This window comes from Oryza sativa, chromosome 1 (genome assembly GCF_034140825.1).
Source record: "Oryza sativa Japonica Group chromosome 1, ASM3414082v1".
NCBI lineage: Eukaryota > Viridiplantae > Streptophyta > Magnoliopsida > Poales > Poaceae > Oryza > Oryza sativa.
In genome coordinates this window covers 22094925-22120693 of record NC_089035.1, presented here as the reverse complement: position 1 = coordinate 22120693, position 25769 = coordinate 22094925, and the positions used below count along the sequence as shown (strand labels likewise).

Below are 25769 nucleotides of genomic sequence, written 5' to 3'. Positions count from 1 at the left end.
CGATGAATATTCTGCTAATCATGCATAGTATTAAGCTTTAACTCTTTTTATCCCTGAGAATGCAGATCAACAGGAAAAAAAATGCAAACAAACTTGGTAGAAATTCAAGCACAGTGTTTGAAGCACTAACCAAGCCAACAAACTCTAATTCCAACTTCATAAATTTAGTCAGAACTGATATTTTATTGTTAGTGTGAGCAACTTTACCATCTAATATTTGGTGTCTCGAGATACGACAAATTTTTGGCATTTGTTACCTCGAGATATTCTATAGTGTAAAAATTGATATCTCAAGATAGTAGTACTTTAAAGTACAAAATTTTTATGTACATTTAAAATGTGATACCTCGAGTTACCAAATATTGAATTGGTAAAATTGCTCTATTGGTGTATGTCTTTGAGCAAGTACGTACAGTACTAGAAAACATATCGACTCAAAATTTTGTCCGGGTCTGGTGATGATATTCAGCAATGCTTTTTGTCTCTTTTTCAAGCAAATGCAAAAACTGTCTTATTTTATTGATATACAGAGAAGTAAAAGTACGTTAACCCAATAAAGGGATACACTCAAAATAACGCGACCTGACACGAGTACAATCACCTTAGGAGTCCAAGCTTATTAGTATAACCGAAATACACAATTGATCACGAATGATCCGGTGATGACACAGTGGCACAATTGATCACGAATGATCGCTTCAGTTTGCAGGCCATGGCCTGAAACGTTTGAAGAGGAAACCTGTCTCCGTCTTGACTATCCCCGAGCCTTGAGCAGCGCTGCTGTTTGTGGCTGCACTCGTGCCAACATCGGCGGCAGTCGTTGGCGGTGTAGCAAGACCACTAGTAGTAGTTGAAGCAGCTTGGCCTGCATCTGCCTCCTCTTCTTCTACCACATGTGGGACGAAGAGAACGTGTCCAGGATACGTAGGTCTATCATTCTGTACTACAGGCAAGGAGAATCCCGGCTTGACAGGACGACGCTGAAAAGATCATACCGTAAATTAGTTAATTATCTCCCGGAGTAATAGCTCTTAGTTAATACTCCTTCCATTCCATAATAGTATACAGTAAATTAGTTAATTATCTCCCAGTAATAGCACTTAGTTAATACTCCTGCATGTATGCATGCCATTAACTATGACATATTATCCATTAAATTACTACTTTTTAAATCCTTCACTCTCACATTCTCTAACTCTATTGGATGCATGCCTTATATTTATTAGGATGATTCAAACTACAAAGATAATAATAATTATTTCTTGGTCTTTGGATTAAAGGTGGTTGTGCCTTATATTTTAGAATGGAGGAAGTACACACTGTTGATAAATATAATAAATGCATTTACTTATTTGATTATTTTTTAATACATCAGTATTTTTCAACTTTTGAGTAACAGTTACTCTAAAAACTTATTCAGTGACATACAAGTGGTACCATTGGATACGTATTTAATAATACTTTCATAAATTAAGAGATAATCAAATGGTCAATATTGCTTTTATGGTTCATGATCATGTTTTTAGTGTAAAATTTAATATATTTCGGTACCTCTAAATTTGATACTGTTTGTTGCCTCTCAAGAATCATAAATTTTCTCAATGATCAAATTTCAGTGTTAAAAACCTCTATTGTATCTTATAGAATATTTCTTAGTTGAGGGATCAGCAAATAGATTGGAAAAATGATGCCGCTATATCTATAAATATGGTATATTTTCCCTTAACCACATCCAAATTTTCAGCCATTGAATTACCTTGGGAAGAGCTCTGGCTGTCGTCTTGGCTTCATTCGGGCCATCTATGAATGGTCCTGCACATTTGCATCACAATGAAGAACGTGGCTGGTATCCCTCAAAATGTTTTTCAGACGAAATCGGCCGGAGCATGGATGAAAGAAAATGACTCCGGATTGGTCAAATTGACACAAACTATAGTTGTATATATGGAAAATTGCAAAAACCATCCCATAAATTACTTGAAGTTTGACATTCCATCCCATAATTTATTTTGTTGCAAATACCCATCCACCTACTCAGTTTTATTGTAAAACCACCCCAATGTGCACATGCTTAACCAAATTAATATGTTTTCATAAAGTGTGCGCTGCCAATTTGTTCTTTACCAAAATTATATGTTTCCAGAGTGTAGTCTTGCTATTTGTTTTTTAGAGATTCCACAAATAGAATTGTTGATGAGAGTTTAAATATTGCCGCATTGAGTTTCGTTTTATATAAAAAGAAAGTTCAATCAAACATGAAAATAATTTTAACGCAAGCACTTGGGTAAGATTGAGTCGGCTAACTTAGTATGCGGTGACTCTACATCAGCGTCTGATAATGAACTGATTATTTACGATTAGATAATACCTTCCTAAGAGCACCAGCAGCTATTAATTACGATGTGTACGATAGTACCTTCCCAAAAGCAAACGAAGTTAAAACCAGATTTAAATACGGATTTGTATTTTCAAAAGCGAGCGAACTTAAAAACCAATTCATATACGGATAATATACCGAAGTACTAGAAAAATATCTTCAATTTTATAATAGTAAAGATAGAGAATTGAGGGATGACAACTCATTCTAGACTCAGACAGGCAATAACAGAGACAAATAGATCCCTCATTACGCCATGCTTGCTCATATGAAAATGAAATGGACAAACGGGGAACATTGATCTCTAGCATATGCAGTAGGGTGTGCATAACAAACGAACATACTATGAATTTCTACAGCCTCCGGAAACCGTAGTAAAAGAACCAGACCGGCCATCGAATCCTTAAACTATCTTGTTTTTAAATAGACGATATTTTAACATTTAAACATACGTCTGATTATTCATCTTAACAATTAAACGCACACAGATATATATATAGACTTTAAGCATGAGTTTTATATTTTTATATTTGGACATTTTTTTTGAATAAAACATGCTTTAGCCATTAAATACTCTTACATGTGTACGACAATTTCATAGGATTAGATCCCAAAAGTGCGAGTAATTTAAACAAGTGGTCTAAGCAATATAATAAAATATTTTTTTATTTCTCAATTTTTTTTGAAGAAAATGTATTTTTAAAGGATGAATTAAATAAGGCGGTAAATAAGTTGAAAAGTACATGAGCCTTAGGTATACTCAATTCACTAGGACCTAATTTCTTATTGTTAATTAAAATTGGAGCTCAACATCCCTATAATAATAAGATGCTGACATATACAGTATTTATTAGCAGATATATACGGGCGGATACCTTTTTCCTCTGCTTCATTTTGTTTAGCTGTCTTCCGTTCAGCTAACTGGACGTACAGATAAAGAGTTGCATCAGGGGGCACAGCAGCTTGGTCTCCAGTAGAATCCCTGCCTTGAGCACCGAAAGCATCTACGATCGAAAGAAATGTAAACCGCCATTGAGAAATAATTTCATATGGATACCTTGCAATTGTATTCTTTTTATCAAAATTCGAATGGTAGAATTGTATAATTGTTTGGAACAAAGGAAGTAGCTATTATGCTATTGAGATAAGGTTACATAGAGCCACCAAATTTATGCTCAACTTATATAATTAACTGTTTGATTAGAAGAAAGGAGAAATATATATGCCAACTATTATATTATAATTAATGGTGTCAATTGAACATTGCAACTTTATACGACATTCATTTGTCTTTACATAACACAATCGATATCACGAGCTGTTGAGCTGAATATACATCGAATACAATTGTAATTCAAATAAATTTTATCTAAAACTGTGCTGTTTGTGTAAAAAAAAGGCTAGTCATTTATTTATAATCCAAATATTTTTTTAAGAAGGGCAAAATCTTTGCCACTTTTGTATATAGATAATCCGAATTATTAGGCTCTTGACAAGGTGAAAATTCAGATAAGTCTTGAAAGTGACGTGATATTCAAACAACTGCTCCCTCCGTCCCATAATATTGTAACCTGGCACCGGATGGTACGTATACGAGTACTACGAATCTGGACTCCAGTACTCGTATACGTACCATCTGGAGTCCAGATTCGTAGTACTCGTATACGTACCATCCGGTGCTAGGTTACAATATTCTGGGAAGGGAGTAACTTCAGAATACCTTCCAATCAAAATTGTTATACGGCATATCATTAATTAGTATTCCCCAGGAAATGAGAAAACTAGAAGTAACATTAAATTAGCTTGCTACATTAATTTGTTTCCGTGTTAATTTGCTATATGTTCTACACAACCATTAATTCTACATAAGCTAACAATTTATCTATTTCCTCCTAAGCTAAGCAATCAAGCATATAGTGCGGAATAGTATAGTAAAAGCTAATTCGATATTCATAGCTTACATCTTGGCTTTACAATGAATATCGCTTCCTCTCCTTCCCTCATAGTCTTCACAGCATATTTCAAAGCTGGACAAAAGAAACCTGGATTCATTTATTTTGTCAGAACATTGAATTCTTGTTGTCACCGATCGATGACTCGATTTGTGTGTATGTGTGAGTGTGTGTATGAGAGAGAGATACCGGTACGACTGGCAAGGTTCAATTCAAGACGTTCAGATTTGGAAACTGAATTTCCGTCTTCTAGACATGCGTTGTAATTCACTATATGAGAGGAAAAAAAATTAATTGAGAACATCACTTCAAGTGCAAATTAAGAATAATACTTTCTCCGTTTCACAATGTAAATCATTCTAGCGTTTTCCACATTCATATTGATGTATATGTCTAGATTTATTAACATCAATATGAATATGAGAAATGCTAGAATAACTTGCATTGTGAAACGGAGGGAGTAATACTTTATAGCAATAAATTTACAGGGGAAATAATGGAATTGATAGATCAGGCAGGTTTTTTTTTTTTGGAAACTAAGGATAATAAAGGTAAATTTTTAGCAAGTTGGTTAAGAAAAAAAGAAACTGAGGTAATAAAACAGGACGTTTATGATAAAAAAAACTGGTAGGTGACGAACTTACCAATTACAGTATCTGCATGATTGGAGGGAGATTTGTCCGGTAATGGGCGCTTGATGATCTTTTTCAATATGCTTCCATTTTCGAGGATATCAGTTATAGCAAACAGCGAAATGAGTTCAATCTCAAACCGTAGTGTTTGCTCGGGAGGTATGCTTGACGGAATACTGGCAGGGGAGCCAGACTTGGTTATGGCTAACTTTGGAGGGATGGTGAATATAGCTCTCTCCCCTGGTCGCATTGCGCTGACCACCAAGCTTAAGCCATGCATCACATTCTCTGCCCCAACAAAGCAAAGATTAGCAAACTTTTGTTTCATATAGGAATTTTGCAGGACTATCGTTTGCACTAAAAGCGAGTTTTATTTTGATGATCCACATTGTGAAGTATTTAAGAGGATGGAATTCTAGCAATGAGTTAATTATTTCTAGAGTTGTTTTATACAATGGTGGTAGTAGAACCAATCTTGACAATTTATATAAATTTTCTAGTCTAATACATCATATCTACTTATAATACCACCGCGATTAATTATACTATAATAATTTTTTATTGGTAATAGAACTCAAAATCAACGATTCAAATCATCTCTACTGACCATGGTGATAATACTAGTACTAGAATACTTCCAATAGATAACGGAGAGCTTATCTATAATAGTATGGTTTCTACGGTAGTATAATTAACTGTTTATTTTTTTACTCAAATGAATTATATCTATTTGTAGAACCACCTGATCAGCTATTGGTAGTATGGCTATTTTTTTTATACGGGTGGTAGAAGCCATAAATCAACTATTGAGATCACTTTTATTAATGACAATATTGACACTATAATATAATACTACCAACAGATATTACGATAAAAGGTACTCTAGGTATATACCTCTTATTGCAGGTATCATACTACACATGTAACAATATGATATATTTGTATTTATCGATACTTTCAAACAACTCACAAAACTAATGTCACTAAATAATTTCTCCTCTGGTTTCTAATATATGACACAGTTAGCTTATGGACATATGTTTAACCATTTGCCTTATTCAAAATTTTATGTAGATATGTAAAAATGTAAGTCACTTAATATAACTGTTGAACCACAAAATTTAACGAGAGCGAGGGAGATTGAACAAGAGGAATGAATTCTTTTTTTTTAACGTCTCGCACAAGATGGTGCGAAGTTCTATTAATAGAGCAGGAAAAAATTACAAGATTACAACCCTTAAGGGTTGTAACCAGGAAAAAGGAAAAATATACCATCACCCACACACCGACAGCGCTAACACACAAGACCAGGAGAAGGCTAACACCGGACCGGCCGCTGCTAAGCGTGACTAACCGCCGCTAGACCGACAAAGGAACACAGACGAGATCGCCCAAAAGAACACCCTCAGAACCAATGCAAAGCCAACATGCTTGCACCGATCAAGAGGCTTCAGCTAGGGGATGCCAAAACGACGTCTTCAAGAAGAGAAGCGACGGAAAACCGCCGCCGCTGTTCGTCAGGGCTTAAAGGAGCCAAGACTGGGCTTTCGCCAGGCAACCACCCGTGAGGGATGAGATAGCACGACAACGCCCTCAGGAGGGGGAATTCCATCATTGTCGGTCCGGCCAAGGCCGGGCTAGGTTTTCACCCACTGCTCACCACCTGTGAATCCACGGCTGATGCAACGATGCTCCACCACCACTCAACCTCTGCCGACATGTGGGACCACTACACCGGCGTCCCTCGCTGGCCAGCCTTCGTGAACCGAAGATCGCGCCACATCCACCGGCAGCTCCTCGTCACACCAAGGTCGCCTCCTCCACCGCCGGCCGCGCCTCTCGCGCCAAGCCGGCCTCGTCCACCAAACGCGTCTAGCGTCAATCCGGCCTCCCTCCATCGGCCGCACCTCTCGCGCCAAGCCGGACTCCATCTCCACCGCCCGCGCCTCTCGCGCCGAGTCAACCTCCGCTTCCATCGGCTACGCCTCTCTGCGCCAAGCCGGTCTCCGACCCTCCTCCAGCCGTCTGCCACGCCCTCGACTAGCCATTTGAGCCGCCATGCCTCCTTCCACCACCGCCGCCGCCGCCGCCGCCGTCCTTTCGCAGCCATCATCGCCCGTTTTCGGTCGTCGACACCGCATTCGCACCCCTTGGACTCCTACTTCTCCGCGCCTTCCCCGCCACTGCATCCGCCAGCGTCGCCAACCGCCGCCGCCACACCGCCACCACTACCACGGCGCTGCCTCACTAGCCGCCACCACAGCAGCCATCCGGCCGCCGCCACAGCTCGCCAGCCGCCGCATCAGTAGCTGCCGCCTCAGCAGTCACCATAGCACCCGCCGCCTCGCCACCAACCAGCCGCCGCCGTCACCTGCCACTGTCGGCAGCCACAGTCACCACCAACCGCCGCCAACCAGCCGCCGACCAGATCTAGCCGGAGCCGCGGACGCCAGCCAGCCGCTGCCGCCAACTCCGGCACCACCGCGTCGTCCACCGCCGCCACCTTCCTTCCCCGCCGCCGGCTACCGCTCCCCCAGAACCGGCCAGCCATGGCACGGATCTGGGCACCGCCACCGTCGAGCGGCATCCCTAGCTGCCACCTCCCGCACCGCCGCGTTGTCCACCGTCGCCACCTTCATTCCCCGCCGCCGACTGCCACTCCCCCAGATCCGGCCAGCCATGGCGGATCTGGGCACCACCGCCGCCGCTCCGAGCGGCGTTCCCAGCCGCCGGGCGCCGGTGGCTGCGAAGGGGAGGGAAGCCCCGCCGCCGCCGTTCTTGCGGGCACACGGCTTTGCCGACGCCTGTTTTTGGCAAGGAATGAATTCTTATTCATCAATGGCTTGCATACACACACATATAGGGGTAATTGGTGGCAACCGGAGTACACGATGGATGGGAACCACCGCGATGGTTGCATGGAGCGCGGAGAGGGCGAGGGGACACGGTGCTATTGATGTGGTTCCTTGTTGTTGAGTGCAGGAGTGAGGAGGCACGGTACAACCGCCGTGCCTATTCAACGGGGGTGCCAATCCCATCGAAAGGTATGGACGATATCACCCCAAAATTTCATAACAATAACTTTAGTGATAAACCAACTCACAATAAAATAAATAATAATTAATATTTTTGAAATAGGTCAAACATATGTCCATATGTCCTAAAGTCAATAGTATCATCTATTAAAAGCGAGAGGGAATATGTAGAAGGAAATATGTTTTATAAACTAATTTTAGTGATATGTGTTTCGAGGAGTTTAATCAAAATTGGATGAAAAGCACGAATTTGTACTTCCTGCCCTAGTAAAAAACTTAGTCAAACTATTGAAATTTAACCATCGTATCAATAATTTCTTAGTTCTTAGTTTGAAAGAAGGAAAATGTTATACAACTGGCCTCGAAATCGACATCGATGACTGAACGCTGAAGAATGTTGTAGAAGATCCAAACGCGATAACGACACCGAGGCACAATATTTATTAACGGAGTTCAACTAAAGCATATATCTTCGGAGCAATGATTATGGCCACTCTTTCCTGATTTAGTATAATTATAGCATATCTAAGGTATCCACGACCATCAACCGGTTACGCCGCCAAACAATCGTTCCTAGCCTATGCTAAAGTCACTGTGCAATTATAATAGGTGCGTCAGTCTGTTTAAGAGAGGTTAGGATAAGAGTCTAATTACTATACTTCATTTTCATCTTCATATTCAGGTGAAAAGAATACCACCTAACAGCTATCACAATTCCCAGTTTTAGCTGACTTTCAACAAATATTCAATAGAAACTCTAACAGAAAACCGGAATAGATAGATTTGTCTACTTTAGACACCAATAATATAAGTATCAACTACCTTTTTAGATACCAACAATTAATATGGATAAAGGAAAAATAATGTCTGCGTAATTTTGGGCCATTAGTCACGGCCGTAAGGTAGTCGATTATTTTAAAAAATATCTCGCTAGAGATTGTCGGTTCTTTGTTTTTTTTATTTCGGGAATCAAGATGTTGAATTCGGTGTATATGGTTTTACCTTGTCCCAGTATAAACCTTTGTGGAACACCATTTTCTCGGGTTGAAACGAACTCGGTACCGTCAAGTTGTTCTCCAATGAAGTGAACTGCACGGGATTAACCAGGTGGTGAATAAGATGAAGGAGAGAAAGGATAAAAATTTTGGTTCTTTTTCATAAGAATTATTTTATTTCTCTAGTTAATAGCAAAGTGTCTCTGTACATTGCATGAGAAAGAAGCTAAAAATTATGATAAGTAAATCAAATCTCTCTATATAATTATCATGTACCCAAATAAAGTGATGTTATCCTAATTGACATTTGCTGATCGACGATATCTTCGTATCAAAATTGGACAGATGATATAGGTTTAAATGACATCTAGAGCATGATGTATATGTAAACGACTTTTGCAAATTAATAGTAAGTGTGTTTTCTTTTACCACCATCGGCAGTATATAATAGATACACATTTATTAAAAATATGAGAGCTTTGAGAACTTTTACGGTGTTTGCATTCCAAAAAGGGTAAACATCTAACGCTCCATAATAAAAGGTACCACTTAAATACCAATTTAAGTACTGTTATAGGTATTTAGGTGAGAAACATGAAAGAATATTTTTTTTTGGAGATGGAGAAGGCCATAATTGTCTCTCAATATTAGCTCTAGGTACATAGGTACCGCATCGGTACTTCATCTTCTATAATCTTGCACTGTGTTATTTATGTGTTTTTTTTTGATTTACATTTGATATCTAACAACATGGTCCAACTCTATTTGGGGCCTTGGGTGAGTTTGTTGGACCCAACCGAGAAAGAACAGTGTCAATCCTATCACTATTCGTCTTCTTCCTCCTGTCCAAGCCTTGGGCAAACAGGAGGAGGAGGCTAAGGGCGTCGAGATTTTGGTGGTTGTATGATGACGATGATGGTGGTAAGACATGTCTCACGGCACCGCGCACCCACGAGAAGTGGAGGAAGGCACAAATGACAACCAGAGCGCTCAGAACGCGAGCGCTTTAGGGTTTGACTCAGGGAAAGAAAGAATGGCTGGTAGCGAGCTTTAGTTGGTATTTGGCCACCTAAGGGCGTCATCATGCGTCCCAGATGATAGGGAATCTATTTTCCTGAACTTGTCGACGAAAGTGGTGTGGGAGTGGTTAGTGGCGGTGGAGCATGATGGCAGGGCGGAGGCATGGCCATGGACAAGAACAAAGCGGTGGAGGAGAACAAAGGAGACATCAATCTTTGTTTTTTCTCCCTTGCAGATCAATTCAATCCACTAAATGTACGGAAGATTTACTTTGTTTCAACCAAACGATATACTAATAACCACTAAATCCCGTGCAGATAGTTCACTAAATCTTTGGAAGATTTACTCCATTTCCTATTGAACGATACCGATCACAGGCAGCTACCTATTCTCAATTCACAGAAAAACACTGTATTTTCCTAGAGCATTGCTCCAGTCCAGCATATTGTACCTCGAGGTACCGGTACCTTGAGGTACCAATTTAAATCCGGCCGTTCATTCACGGAGGGTAAGATTGAAAATCTCACACGCTAAGCAGCTCGTGATGCTCCTTCTCTCTGACTGAGTGACTGTCAACGAAGACTCCAAGAGCAACTGAGCAAGTCCAAACCAAGAGCAAGGGCGTGGTGGGAGCGGGACGAGGGGTGGTCGGCGCCGGTGGTGCCGGGGGCGTCGTCGGCGGGGTGTTGGACGGCGGCGCGTTGGGCGCTGGCGGAGCAGGAGGGGTGCTCGGCGCTGGTGGTGTTGGACGGCGGCGCCTGCGTCGGAGGCTGCTAACGCGGCGGCGGAGGCGACGAGGACTTGCGTCGGTCGCTGATGTGCTCGAATCCAACAGCGAGATTAGGGGAAGGGCCGCAGTAGGCGTATGTCACCGGCGAGCTTGGGGGAAGTGATGCACGGAGGCTCGTCGGCCCCCTCCACCTCCACTACGGCTAGCCTGTCCATCCCTGGTGAGAGGCATCGATCGATGCAGGCATGCAGCATCTTTTGGAGAGAGAAAAGACAGGAGGAAGATGAAGAAGATACATGTGAAATTACTTAACTACCCTTGCTTCTTTAGTACCTCTCTATGCTCTGTAAAATCACGTGGACAGTACTACTAGGTACAACTCTTTCTCACCCATTGGATCAAACGAAATCGATGGCTCAAATTGCATGTACCGGTAGGTACCGGTAGGTACCAAGGTACCTGCTGGACAGTAAAAAATCTCATTTTCCTAGCTAATAACCCCACTGCCATCGTTTACGATAATTTTATTCCATAGCTTACCCCTCTCTTAATCAACGATACACATTATCCTACCTCTCAGTACTTCTGAGTATCTAGCAAACATCGTGAACATTTGGTTTATGTTTTTAATGAAAAATACTAATAACCAATATATTTATGAATGAAGCAGATCTAAGATCAAGTGTGTTTGCAATTTTTTAATGAAAAATATGCCGCACTGGAAAGACCGTAGCACTATCTATTGTTGAATAGTTGCTAGAAGGGTAAGGGATATAATATATAAGTGGGAGAGCCTCTCACCTCATTGGCTACGAGAATGCTAAGGGGTGATCGATCGCCCCTAGTGAGCACCGATCAGGGGGTCCCCCTTCTCTCCCTCCACGTGGTTTCCTTTTTTGGCATCGAATTACTTTCCTATTTTAGTGAATTTATGCACCTAAAATTTATACACATCAAGTTTACACATCTAAAGTTTAAAGACCCAAGGTTTATAAGTCAAAAGTTTATATATCCGATTCAAATTTGAATTTGAATTCAAATATTTTTTATATATAGTATTTCTATACATCTAAAGTTTATACACTTAAAGTTTATAGACCCAAAGTTTATAAGTCAAAAGTTTACATAGCAGTTTCAAAGCTGAATTTGAATTCAAATATTAGTTTATAGACCAAAGTTTATAAGTCAAAAGTTTACATAGCCGTTTCAAATTTGAATTTGAATTCAAATATTAGTTTATAGACCCAAAGTTTATAAGTCAGAAGTTTACATACCCGTTGAAATTTGAATTTGAATTCAAATATTAGTTTATAGACCCAAAGTTTATAAGTCAAAAGTTTACATACCCGTTTCAATTTGAATTTAAATTCAAATATTTTTTATATATAGTATTTCTATACATAATTTTTTCCAACTTTGTTTTTTTTATTTTTTTAAAAAATTTTATGGTATACTGTAGTAGGAAGAGAAGAAGGGAAGGAGGAAGGGGGAGAGCGTATAGGGGGAGGGGGCGGGTGATTTATCGCCCATTTAGCCACACCCCATTGGCAGCTTTTACGATAGGAAAAACCCTTTACAATACTATAATTGGTATCAAAACTTAGCTAGTTCAGCATCTCTGGTTCCTCACTTTATTGATTAGCTTTTAAGATGGAAAAGATTCTTTAGGATCCTACACCTAAAAATCCAATTGGCATAAATGTAAGACTCTTTACGATCCTACAACGTATAAATCCAATTGGCATTCTATACAAGTGATCCTTACTTAGTGTAGTTATTAGGATTTTGCTGAGATCTGGTGAAGCCACGTCACTCTTTTAATACCAGCCGTTCGATCAGCTGCTGCAAACGGTTCGATCCGTTCCATCCCTAAGCGCTGCCTCCCTCCACCGAGCGCACCAGATTCTCCGCCGCCGCCGCCGGGCGCGTTCCTCTCACCGTGCGCGCGACTCCTCCCTTCCCCACCAGCCCGCGCGACGCGCTCGCATCACGCATCCCAGCCGCGCCGCTTCTCCTCCAACCCCCTCCCCCCGGCGCTTCTCCTCCACTCCCCCACTCCGGCGCTTCTCCTCCCCCTCCCCCTGCCCCTCTCCCTTCCCCAGGTGGCAGGCCTTCCCGTGCAGGTGCCCCAACTCGCCCCACCGCTGCCCCTCGGTCTTCTCACGACGCTTCCTCTCTTGCCTGTGGCCCTCCTGATCTGCTCGCCTACCTTCCTCTCCCATCGCTCCATAAACCTGCTTGTGGGAAAACATCCGCTTCATTCGTCTCCAGTGCCGTCGGCCTCCCCCTCGACTCCATTAAAATGGAATGGGCACCATTAGAGGACCTCATCGGTTGGCACGCGCATACTACTGCCTAGACCCTAAGCACGCCAAAAAACGACCTGTTTCCCTCTGTAAGTATGCTCATCTAATTGGTGATATGTCGGCCCTCTCTTCTTATAGCCATTTCAAGCTTTCATTCAAGTTGTTGATTTGTTCCTACACACCCTCCGTTTATAAAAATAATAAAAAAAAGATTTGGTTTCTGTTGTTCTTCAGGTTGTTGCTTTCTTTCTATTCATCAATATTTTGTATACTAGGAGCCTCCAATTATGATAGAACTATAAGATCAGAGGTACCTATTCCTAATTTTACACTATTGCAGCATCTATTGGTTTTACTTCTTGCTTTGAGTTTTACTTCTTATCAACAGATAGATAGCCTTCTACTGGGTCGTACTGCTACCACCTACAGGCTGCAGCAGAGGTTATGCCTGGTTCCCAGCTTCCCTTCACATTCCTGTCTAAAATAGTTGCTACATAAGGTACTTTGTCCTTCAAGAAAATGTAAAAACCTTCCTGGTCAAAAAAAGAAAATGTAAAAACCTTTTCTATCTGAAATACATATGATTCAATTCGCTTCATATTCATCTATGTTCACCTGATTTCCAGAAAATAATATATATGTTCATCCCAGGGTACTAGCTTCGCAAGAAATACAAGAAATTTCTTCCACAACAGCACTTCCAGATATTTCCAGTGTAAACTATCTTTGGCTAAAATTTAAACTGTCATTAGTTCAGTGTTGACATTAAAATTGAGGCACATATTGCGCCATATTAATCCTCCTTTGCTATAAGATATCCCTAATTTGGAAACGGATCCTCTGACTTTGGCTTGGAAAGTCACGGTGTTGCAGTTCGCTTCATCCCTGCCGACCACTACATCTAACGGCACACATCCATCTTCCCTCGTTTGCTTGCATACTGTGCGATCCAGTTCGGCCCAAAATCACAGCACGGCCGGCGTGGAAAAAACAGGGGTGCAGCGGTAGGTAGTGGAGGGAAAAAGGCAGCCCTCGCTCAGTTTTAGTGCCAAAGTATAGAACACTCTGGGTTTTGATCCTTTCTTTCTGGGTTCTAAAAGAAAACGAAGTAATGAAGTACAGGGAAAGCAAGAAGCAATCAATTGAATATCCATCTTCCACCATCGGTCAATTTCTGCTTTGGTGAAGAAATGGAAGAAGAGGCTCAAAGAGAGCACCACGAATCCAACAGGTGAATAGTACTAATCTAAGTTGTCATTGGTGATATGAGGTCATGGATTTTGAGTGTTGCTATGGACGTCTAAATATCATTTAGAAATCAATGTAATCTAACTGGACTAATTTTTACTCTGAATCTTTCAAGGCTAAGAATGATGGTTAGGAAGCAGAGCAAACAGATATTGCTTTGATGGGCAACACAAAAGATTCTGAGGAATATAGGGTCATTAATAGTTACACTCAACTATTAACGGAGATCTTGCTTATAATCCTACTGTTTTAGTCACAATATCCATGGCCTTATAGTGCTGTCCAAAACTCATTTGTTGGTTTGCAGTGCATGAATGATGCTACTTGAAAGTTGAAACTTAGGTCTTATTTTGAATTATTCTAAATGGTTTATATCTGTTTTATGCTTCAGCAGTTCAGGTTCTGTTGAAAGTTGAAACTTTGCATTCATGCATGTAGTAGCAGGCGACAGCATACAACAAAGTTATTGTGGCCAGATGGGCGCCGATGGCCGCTGCATGCTGAACTGGGCCGCACAGCATGCAAGCAAAGGAGGAAAGATGGATGTGTGCCATTGGATGCAGTGGTCGGCAGGGATGAAGCGAACTGCAACACCGTGGCTTTCCAGCCAAAGTTAGAGGATCCTTTTCCCCCTAATTTGTATTCAGGTCTATAAGCTATGGTTTTGTGATTGATGCTTTCCAGGTTTCTGTTCTTTCTGATTGGACTACAGAGGATGTTCTTCATAATGGTAGAATAAAATAAATCAATTGACAAAAGGGAGATTCATCAGGTTAGTGCAACTATTTATCTTGAGTTGTATAGATCTTTCAGTCCAAAAATGCTACAAGTGATTTTGTTTCTATTGGCGCACGCTTATCACCAAACAAACAACTGTCCATTAATATTCTCATGACAAAGAAACTAAAGATGGGGAGTTTCTGGTGCTCTCTTCACATATTTATACCAACAGATAAGAATTTAAATAAAATAGATGATTTTTTACTTTCCAGATGACAAGACATAGTTATTTAGTTTTAAAATCACTACACACTAGGCTATGGTGCACGCAACAAATTTCCTCAAAACAACTATGCCATCTTCTCGGCTTCATTTTTTCTTCATTCAGATTTGTTCACATTTATTCTTTCAAAGTTTACAAATTTTCATTGATGTTTCATGCATGTGTTTTACTACCAAATAACTCCTCCAAAAGTAGTGTTTAATTGTAATATAATACTTATAATCTCCACATGGCAAACATTATTATACCTATAATCTCCACAATTAACTCAATCCACCATTACCACTCAACTTATATAACTATCAGGGACACCTCACTTGGTTTCTCCCAACAATAGCTTATCTTTCCCATTCCTCCTATACTCAACAGCACTATACTCATCCCCACACATGGACCATGAACAACCAGCCAACAGGTTTTCTCTAATCCTCAATTAGTAATGTTATTACCTTCAATTCTGTGTTTAGGGGCCTCAAATTATCTTTTATGACCTTTGCATTATTTTCACATTTTTATACTTCATAGCATAAACTACTATTATTTCCTGTCATGAATCTACCCAAACCTTTGTATGGTGATGTTCATTTCTGTTTTGTCCATATTCCACAAGTGAAGGCATGCAATTGTTCAAATGAATTCTTCTACGATGCCAACAGTTTCTATAGCTGTCAGTCTGTCACGGGCAAATCCACAGGCAGAGACCACAGCAAACCGAAGCTTCAAGACACTCATGTTCCTACTCATACATGAAAAATGGATTACCTCACATGCAGCTAAGTACAATTGAAGAGGAGGTAAAAAAACAAATTTGTGATCAAACATCACTTTTGTTGCTTCGGTTAATAAATTTCATCGTATGAAAAATGTCATTGTTTGCTGAATATAATAAAACAGACATTTCCTATGTGCTGTCTATTATATTTATCTTATATCCCCTCATGTATCTCTCAGAATCTATTTACAAAATTCCGCAACAACGCGCGGGGTATCATCTATTAAATATCTGAAAGTGAGCAGTACACATTTATTCAAAATAAGACAAAATGATTAAAAATACCAAATAAACATTAAGCTGTTTTTCAAAGTAACGTGTCAACTGGTATGTAGCATCCATCGGTATGAGTTACTATTGAAGTGTTACGTAGCATTCATCGGCATGAGTTACTATTGAAGTAGTTCGTTAGGAATAATTAATTATTTACCACTCTTATATGTGGTGATAAAGAATTTATTACTGGACGAGAAGTAATCTTTGCTGGGTCAGGCAAAAAAATTACAGTAGTCTTGGTTATCTTCCGGTTTTAAAATTTACTACTGGACGAATAGTCTTGGTTATCTTCTGGTTTTAAAATTTATTACTGGACGAGAAGTGATCTTTGCTGGGTCAGGCAAAAATTACAATAGCCTTGGTTATCTTCCGGTTTTAAAGCCCATGGATATTTTTTGACACAGCTCCCTAATGAGTCCTGGTTCGATACTTGGCAGGTCCCTAATGAGCTTTAATCCCCACGGGTATTTTCGTGAGTCCTGGTTCGAAACTTGGCAGCTCCCTAATGAGTCCTGGTTCGATACTTGGCAGGTCCCTAATGAGCTTTAATCTCCACGGGTATTTTTTTTTGACACCAACCGTGAGTCCTGGTTCGATACTTGGCAGGTCCCTAATGAGTCCTGGTTCGATACTTGGCAGGTGTCTAATGAGCTTTAATCATTTTTTGACACCAACCGTGAGTCCTGGTTCGATACTTGGCAGGTCCCTAATAAGTCCTAGTTCTAATGAGTCCTGGTTCGATACTTGGCAGGTCCTAATGAGCTTTAATCCTAGTTGGTATTACCAATCGGGAGTAAAGATAAATCTTTAATCCCGGTTGATGATCGGGAGTAAATATTACGCGCGCTCTCTCTCTTTATCTACTCGTATCCGCACGCTCAGCCTCCTCTCTATCTTCTTTCTACTACTCCACTCCACTTCCTCCTCTCTTATCCACTCCTCTCTTTCTTCTTTTCTTATCTTCTTTCTTACTATCTTTTCTTCGTCGGCGCATGCGGGTGGTAGACGGCCGGGGAAGTGCGTGGGGCGGCGGCAGGCGGCGGACGCGCTGAAGGGAGGCGGCGTGCGGCGAACGCGCCGGAGGGCACCGAAGGGAGGTGCGGGCAGCGGCGCGCCTGGATGCCTGCGGGCGGCGACCCGGCCGGAGGGAGGCAGCCGGCTGTGGGCGTGCCTGGATGGGAGGCAGCCGGCGGCGGGCAAGTTAGCCGGAGGGGATCGATGATTTTGTGATGATTTTGGGGATGATTTTGTGATGATTTTTGGGATGATTTTTGTGTTGATTTTGGGGATGATTTTGTGATGTAAATTTGTGAATGATTTTTAGATGGTTTTGTGAATTTGTTGATGATTTTGAGATGTAAATTTCTAGATGATTTTAGATGTTTCGGTGAAGTTACAGATGAATTTGTTATGTCAATTCATGCATGATTTTGTGATGTTTCTGTGTGAATGATTTTGTTGTTGAGTTCGGTGCAAAATCAATATGCAAGTACAAAAAACAATTAAAAAAAAGAAAAGAAAAGGAGCAACAGTCATGTGGCGCTAATATTTTTACTCCCGGTTGGTAACCCCAACCAGGACTAAAGATGGATCTTTAATCCCGGTTATGTCAACCGGGACTAGTCCCGGATTCGGGGACCCGGTTTACAACCTGGGAGTAAAGGGGTTGTAAACCGGGACTAAAGCCCACTTCTCCAGTAGTGCACAGACATATAAGGGTCCACATGTAATAGATAACGAGTGATACATTTTTAATTGCCAGATCTTAAAAGTGATAAAATGTTAAATGTCCCGATTCGTTAAGTTGGCTTGGTCAAACTGTACGGAACAGTAGTTCCCTTTGGGTTCAGGCACTTAGTTCGATCAAACCACAAGTGCACCAATCATGCACATTGACGAGACAATGGATCAGAGAAGGGAACTGTGGAGATGGATGTGAGCTACGATGCTGGAACTGTTGAATAGTCCCACATTGGTTGTGGAAGGACAAAGGACTTAAGATATAAGTGGGGGAGCCCCTCACCTCAATTGCTAGCTTTTGGGGTGGGAAAGGCCCTTTACGATCCTACACCTGGTATCAGAGCCTAGCTAGGTTAACATCTCTGGCCCGATGGACATAGTGTGTGAAGACTTGATGGACCGTGGGTGCCTGCGGGGCCCGTATACTTGATGGACCGTGGGCCGGTGGGACCCGGATACGGTGAAGGGGCTGAGGGACACCAATGTGTGAAGTGGGAAATTGTTGAATAGTCCCACATTGGTTGTGGAAGGGCGAAGGACCTAAGATGTAAGTGGAGGAGCCCCTCACCTCAATGGCTAGCTTTTGGGTTGGGAAAGGCCCTTTACGATCCTACATGCTTGGCATTTAAATTCTATACTTGAATTAAGCAAATATGCAATATTGATGCTAGCATATGGTTTGATTTGTAAATGCTTTATATATATACTTAATTAAATTGTTATTCCTCAAATAGCTTTGTAATTTCTCATTGTGCAAAGAGAATAAAAAATATGAAAAAAATTAATACCGAATCCTTAGAAACAGTTTTGACGACAACGATGTATTTGATGTGAGCAAAATAATGGGTGCCGAATCCTTGGAAACGGTCTTGACGACAAGGACGTACCCAGAATAATCAAGAAAAAATGAGAAAAAGGCTCAAGTAAAGAAAAAGTTAAAAATTTTCTTGGTTGTTTTGTGCTAAAGCTTATTTGAGAAAGAGTGATAAATGCAATAGGTATATGTGTTTAGTGTTTATTCTTCAACATATGTGCTTGTTAATATGTTGCATTATAAATCGTTTGAAATCATGAATTTTGATTGTTGATTCCAGCTTAATTGTAAAATCTTTGGTTCATAATTATACTTTAATGCATTCTTGCTATATTATAGATGTGTTCATCTTCTTTTTATTGCAATACATGACATGATATGCTATATATATGCTAAGCTCTTGAAAATTGAACATTAATGAACATAATTCCTATGCTTGATGAAATCATTGTCAAAAGGGGGAGAAGCAATGTGTTTTTGAAAGGAAAGCAAATGAGTTTTTGAGAAGAGCATGTTTTTGCTTCAATTGGGAATTTCTTTCTTTTCAAAAGTGAGAGAAGTCTTTTGGATTTTCGAGTATGATGTATACGTTTGTATGAAGTGTGCTTTTTACCACTTTTGTTTTTATTTTTCCAAATAACAAAACAATTTTGATGGGTTTACCAATGTGTTCATCAAGGGGAAGATTGTAAAATCAAAGGTGTTTTTGATTATTATTCTGTGATGAACAATTGGCATTGGAGATTATTGGTTTTGATATTTGGAATTTATTTGCAAAGTGGTTTTGGAGATGATTGGATTTTACAGGTGATCTGCAGGTACTACTGGATGTGGTCCGGTCAGACCGGGCAGGTGTTGCCGGTCTGACCAGCGTGTATTGCACGGTCAGATCGACGCAGCCTATGGTCTGATCGGCCAACTCTGTGTCGATTTTGGTTTCGGGTTGTTTATTTGGATATCCGTGATTGTTTCATGATTATGACTTCTAGATGGATACTATACGTATGTTGCAACTAATGAGTCAAGTTGGGAATAGCTTGGTCTCGGAATATGGTTTCTTTGTTTGTTACATGTGTAGGTGACTTGATGTCTCGGGAGAGTATTTGCGGTGATGGACCGGGAGTCGACTTGGTGGTAAGGCGATGTCCGTGGTGGTCAGATATCATGCGGGATACTTGGGCTAGAGTTCAATGCAAGTGGTTGGTGAAGATTCCCTATGGCATACGATGGTGATATTGTGTGCGTATGAGATGCGGAGTCGAATTTGGAAGGAGTCCAAATTTGGTATGATTGGTTATGTAAAGTTTGTTTCTTGTACGAGAAGGTTTCCTATGGGGATTAGAACTTCTAATATGAGTTTGGTTCGTGGTTTTAGGCTGACTATCTCATGTATAAATAGAGAGGGAGCGTGAGGCTTCCTGGTATCGCTTTTGAGAGCATTGAGTTGATAGTTTAGTTAGGGTTTCGAGTTTAGTCGAGACTTTTGTAAGGAGTGCTGTTGGTGCACTTTGTAAACACAGAGAGAATCAATAAAGTTGTCATCCACTTTAAGAGTTATTCGATTTGTGTTTTCCCGGGTGCGGCGATCTAACTGGCAACTCACCGGCGGTCAGACTGGCGGCATGTAGGCGGTCAGACCGGCGGCGGCGACAGGCAGTGGCAGGTGATTTCGGCGGTTCAACCAATCGATCTACATCGGTCAGACCGACTTTCATCAGGCGGTCAGACCGGCGCATCTACTTCTGTAAGACTACGATCCATTTAATTTGAGGGTAACTTTTATTTCCGCTAAAAGTTTTGGTTTTTGGTATACCAACCATTCACCCCCTTTGATTGGCTTAGTTCTTTTGATTCGATCCTACAGGAACCATCGGAACGTTATGAGCAAAAAAATATTCTCGAGTGCTGTGAGGTCAAGTCAATGATATTTATCTATTATATATTAAAATTCCATTAAATATTGTACAAACACTCCCAATACGTCACGTGGCGTTCCTATATAAACGCTTTTAAACCGTCATGCGGTACTATTTAATCTCACCGACGATTTTCATTTAAATTGGTGGTCTGTACCATTCATTTTCACTTAATTAAATTGATGGATCATATATATATATATATATATATATATGTGTGTGTGTGTGTATATATATATATATATATATATATATATATATATATATATATATATATATATATATATATATATATATATATATATATATTTCATACTCATTTGAATTGGGTATATACTCAATTTCAACAATGGTGCCCGGGCACCATGGAGCACCAAACAAATTTACTATATATATATATATATGTAAATTTGTTTGGTGCTCCATGGTGCCCGGGCACCATTATTGAAATTGAGTATATACCCAATTCAAATGAGTATGAAACTTTTTCAATTACTTAGGTATTAACATTAACTACTTTACTAACTAGTTTAAAGCAAGTTTGAACTGAATTTGAACTTGTTTTTGTTAGATTTTGATTCTAGGTATATAGCATCCATACATATAATTAGTTAGGTATGTAATCATGGATTGTGAAATAAAGTTAAATTTGAGTTGTTTTGTTGATAAGTATAGGTATGAATCAAATTATTATAACTAGGTATATACTCACAATTTGAAAATTTTGAAAAATTTGAGTAATTTTGTGCATTAGATACCATGGTGCCCGGACACCATGGTGCCCCATATGAGTGTCCTATATATATATATATATCTGTGTGTGTTGTACTAATACATTCCACCTATACATACGAGAGAGAATAGGTTCGCAAAAAAAAAAAAGTAAGTACGTAAGATTGAAAAAGAACGATAAAGCTTTACGTAGGGTTCGCCTGGAAGGAGAAAAAAAACATTCCCACATACGTATGGTAAAAGAATAAAGCCACGTGTCAAAAAAGATGAAACCAAAAAAAATATACATATATAGTATCATATAAAAAAATAAATTAAATTCTACCATATACTCCCACAAATTAGTTATTGTTAATAAATTTGGAAAAACAATAAATACATTCTTCTAATGAGTAAAGGTGTCTCACGTGATTATTAACAATAAGGGTTGAAAATAAACCAAACGCTATAATATATATTTGTCAAAATATAAATAACAATATGGTGCTATGATAATTATCATAGTGGTATGTCTATTTAGTTATAATTTTTTTAGTATTGTCGAATTATAACTTCGCTCATTTTCAAATTGCAGTATTTGTAATGTTTAACACCATAAACAATAGGTGTCTACTCTATACAATGAATCTACTCAAAATTAAAAAAAAACATTTTGATTCCTCCATCTTCTCTTTTTTCTTCCATAAAGGGCACCAAGCATGAATAATGTAGTTTGCTACGTTGCTATAAGCATAAACATATACTCGAGTTAATGCGGTCCCAGTGGAGACCACCGTCACACCAATAATGCTCAACTTACTACTTAGCGATGCACTACTCCATAAGGACGTGTTAGTAAATTAGAGATTAAAATTATGCTCCAGGTTGGTCTGGGGGAGGGTACAACTGCATCGATATGGGACCCATTTTCAAAGTAACAGACAAAGAAAGTCGTTACAATCAGTTTCACTTAAAGGCTATACGTACTAACATTTTCTTACTAAATTCTTACTAACACTGATGTGTCATGCTATGAGTGCATCTAGATTTTTTTTATAACTTCCATCTACTTAAATCAAACGGTTGAGATGATTATTAGTAAAAGTTTAGCAAGAAAAATTTAGTACGTGTAGCATTGCTCATTAGAGAAACACCCATTAATTTATACAAGTGGTATTTTTACAATATTTATATATAGATTTTAAAATTGGTGAGGCATGAAACACTTACGTGTAGTCGATATTTTAGGCTTATTTTATTGGTACTTTATGTAGTTCATCTATGAATAGTTACTTGGCTTTTAAACAGTGATAATATATTGAAGTGACAACAAGGAAATTTATATATAACAGGGGCAAAGTAATTTTATTTAATCTAGGAGAAAACCTTATTACATAACTATATTAAAGTCTATAATCTATTTCCCAGCTTATAAATGATGAGATATGACTTTGTTTTAGCATTATTTTCATAAAATTGCGCACGTATCTGCGCTGGTTTCCTTCCTAGCTAGTTATTGATTTCAAAGGGGGTACATGTACTGAATAAAACGCCAGTCTAGACCTGAAGCCACAACGATCCTTGACACGGGATAATCGATTATTTCGTACGATCAGCCCGCCCACACACAAATATATCGATTTTCCCAGATACGGCGCTGCAAGCGGGCCGATCCACCGCACGAGATAATAAACCCAAACGCACAGGAAAAATAGTGTCTATAGTAGTGATGGAACAAATAAAATGACTGTGGTCTAGAAACGGATTGAAGCAAAAGAGCATTATGTGTTTATCTAAACATGGGGATTTCGTTTTTAGTGTTTTGGAAGAAAATGAGGCGTTGGTTTTGTTGAAGAAATCGAGGACGCGGAGAAGATTGTGCATGAAACGACGGCAGCGTATCAAGGATGAAGTGGTGGGAAACAAGATCGAAATTATCCGCATCTTAGGGTAAGGCTAATAATTCAGCGAGTTATTTACTTTATAGATCTTTATAACTTATTTTTCAGCTCACTCATATATGATTAGCTCTTCATCATAAATATATGGTCCATCTGTCTATCACATAGATTTTTTTTCCTATACATCTTACAACCCGTTTCTCATCTGTCTTCTCTTTTCTCTTATCTATCTCAGCATTTACCCTTCTTACCCTTGTTAGAACTCTATATTATACTCTCCTAATGGAAAAGAATCGGAGAGTCGCGCTGATACAAACGAGATGGCGCGATTGGAGAGTCGTGCCATGGACCGGTCGTAGTCGTGCCACGCGCGACTAGCACGCGTTTTAGATTAACGGACGATGGAAACAGGAATTACAAATTTATAATTTATTAAAGTAGTAGAGATCAATAAGGTAAGGTAATGGAATATGAGCTGCGACTACACTGCCATGAATAATCAGTCAGAAATATAATCCTCTCCAAAAAAAATCAGACAAAAATAATCTGTGCATGGATAATAGATTGGGCATGTGTGGTAATCTTACGAGTGTACTCCCTCCGTCCTACTAAAGGAAGTCGTTTGTAGAAAGCGACACGGTTTCTAAAACACAACTTTAACTTCTTATTTCTATAAAAATATTTATTAAAAAATAATATATGTATACTTTTATGAAAGTATTTTTCAAGATAAATTTATTGATATAATTTTTATATTTTCAAACTCAACAATTTGAGAGTTATTCAAGATTTATATTTCTAAGGTTTGACTTAAATATTGTCCTAAACGACTTCTAATACGAGTATGGAATGAGTATGTTAACATATCACCAATATGTTGTTACCTTGGGCCTCGACGCAGTATACGGCATCATCATCCTCGGGTTTGGAGCACTTGGAGGCTCCAGGAACGGCGTACATTAGTTCAGCTGCGGTTGCGCCTCCTGGAAATAATAAGTTAATGGCGGTTGAGCCAGCTGAAGGCTTTTGGACGGTCCACATATTAAATCCAGAGTACTCATGGTCATCGGCATCAGGTGGTAATATCGTCAATATATTGTCTTCCACCCACACGAAGAACCTCCTGTTGTCAGGCTCGCCCAGATCAACCGGGATCGGCATGCCTGCCTGCTGAGGCTAGGCAGGCACCTGCGTTTCTCCTTGAGTTGCTGCCAAGAGAGAAGGGTGACATGATCCATAAATACATATGCACAGCAAGGCAAAAGAAAAGCAAATCAAAGGCTGTGTTTAGTTGGATCCAAAGTTTAGATTTTGGTTGAAATTGAAGATGATGTGACTGAAAAGTTTTGTGTGTATGACAGGTTGATGTGATGAAAAAGTACTGAAGTTTGGATACAAATTTTGGATCTAAACACAGCCAAAGATAACTAGTACCTGTCGGCAGTACTGCGCGCCCTGCAATCTGCAAAAGTGGGCAACTGATCGAGATAAAGACTTCAAGGCCGCCGGTTGAGCAGCAATTCGTGCCTCCGCGGTTTATATCGAGCGTCTTTCTTGGCGATTGGAATCTTGCTACAGATAATTAGAGCTCCATTTGCAAGACTAGGAATAGTCTGCATTTCTGTCTCGATGGCGACCCACGGGCCACGGCTGCTTTCCATGGGAGAATTTACTATTTCCCACTCTCCCAGTGCTCAAATGTCACTCTCTCAAATTTTTATTCCCAAATGCCACCCGGGTCTACATGTCAGCCTCACTCTCCATTCAAACAAAAGTGATGCGGGACCCGATGATGAGTGAGGCTGACATGTGGGCCCGAGTGGTATTTGGGAATGAAAATTTGGGAGAGTGGCATTTGAGCACTGGCATATTGAGAGAGTGGAAAATAGTAAATTCCCCCGCTTTCTGACACAAACAAACACTTTGTTTTTTGGTAAAAGACTAAATTACCCTCTGAACTACTTTTTTTTTCGGAGACCCTCTAAACTACTTTGTTTGACTCATTTTAACCATTGATTTTAGTATCGGTTATTTTAGTCAAATAAAGAGTTGTTCTATATTAGATTAATAATATTTTAAAAATAAGTTGTTCTATATTTAAGAGTTACATTGTTACATTGTGTTTAATATCATTTTTACATGATTGATTTTTTCACTATATTAGTCAAAGTTGAAAAATGTTTTACTTAGCACTATTCTTAATATGCTTATATCCTTTCATTACCTCTCTCCACCTTATATCTCTTCGTTGTTTCTCTTCATCCATTCACGCGATTGATGCAAGCGAGCGAGGGACGACAACTCCAACGGCCTCACCCAGGTGAGGCGAGACGACGGCGAC

The 25769-nt window shown here is 39.8% G+C and overlaps 1 protein-coding gene and 2 long non-coding RNA genes across 6 annotated transcripts; 2 read left to right on the top strand and 1 right to left on the bottom strand.

Moving 5' to 3' along the window:
- Nucleotides 1-498: 498 nt before the first annotated feature.
- Nucleotides 499-25067, bottom strand: LOC4327925 (peptidyl-prolyl cis-trans isomerase FKBP65). Of its 3 annotated transcripts, none has more exons than XM_015765768.3 (9): nt 24863-25067; nt 24313-24636; nt 8999-9085; nt 4974-5249; nt 4519-4599; nt 4339-4419; nt 3253-3381; nt 1757-1812; nt 499-980 (listed from the first exon to the last, which is right to left on the bottom strand). In XM_015765768.3, the coding sequence occupies exons 2-9, from the start codon at nt 24587-24589 to the stop codon at nt 699-701; spliced, it is 1269 nt and encodes a 422-aa protein (XP_015621254.1). In that variant the 5' UTR covers nt 24590-24636; nt 24863-25067; the 3' UTR covers nt 499-698. The 3 variants fall into 3 exon arrangements, with proteins under 3 accessions (XP_015621254.1, XP_015621255.1, XP_015621256.1); XM_015765769.3 differs by having other exon boundaries at nt 4339-4404; XM_015765770.3 differs by lacking the exon at nt 8999-9085.
- LOC9270518 (uncharacterized) lies at nt 12642-16202 on the top strand. Of its 2 annotated transcripts, none has more exons than XR_010738872.1 (6): nt 12642-13136; nt 13282-13357; nt 13436-13488; nt 13699-13762; nt 14980-15067; nt 15914-16202. It is a non-coding gene; the product is annotated as an uncharacterized lncRNA (long non-coding RNA). The 2 variants fall into 2 exon arrangements; XR_010738873.1 differs by having other exon boundaries at nt 13436-13546.
- Nucleotides 13972-14973, top strand: LOC136354948 (uncharacterized). The gene is made up of 2 exons (XR_010738874.1): nt 13972-14278; nt 14737-14973. It is a non-coding gene; the product is annotated as an uncharacterized lncRNA (long non-coding RNA).
- Nucleotides 25068-25769: the final 702 nt, after the last annotated feature.

Excerpts from the sequence above, each read along its gene's own strand:
- LOC4327925 (XM_015765768.3), bottom strand. The coding sequence starts at position 24,589 with ATGCCGATCCCGGTTGATCTGGGCGAGCCTGACAACAGGAGGTTCTTC. Across the intron at positions 5,250-8,998 it reads AAGGTTTATACTGGGACAAG|AGAATGTGATGCATGGCTTA; the intron begins GTAAAACCATAT and ends TTGTTGGGGCAG. Across the intron at positions 4,600-4,973 it reads TCATGCAGATACTGTAATTG|TGAATTACAACGCATGTCTA; the intron begins GTAAGTTCGTCA and ends CCTCTCATATAG.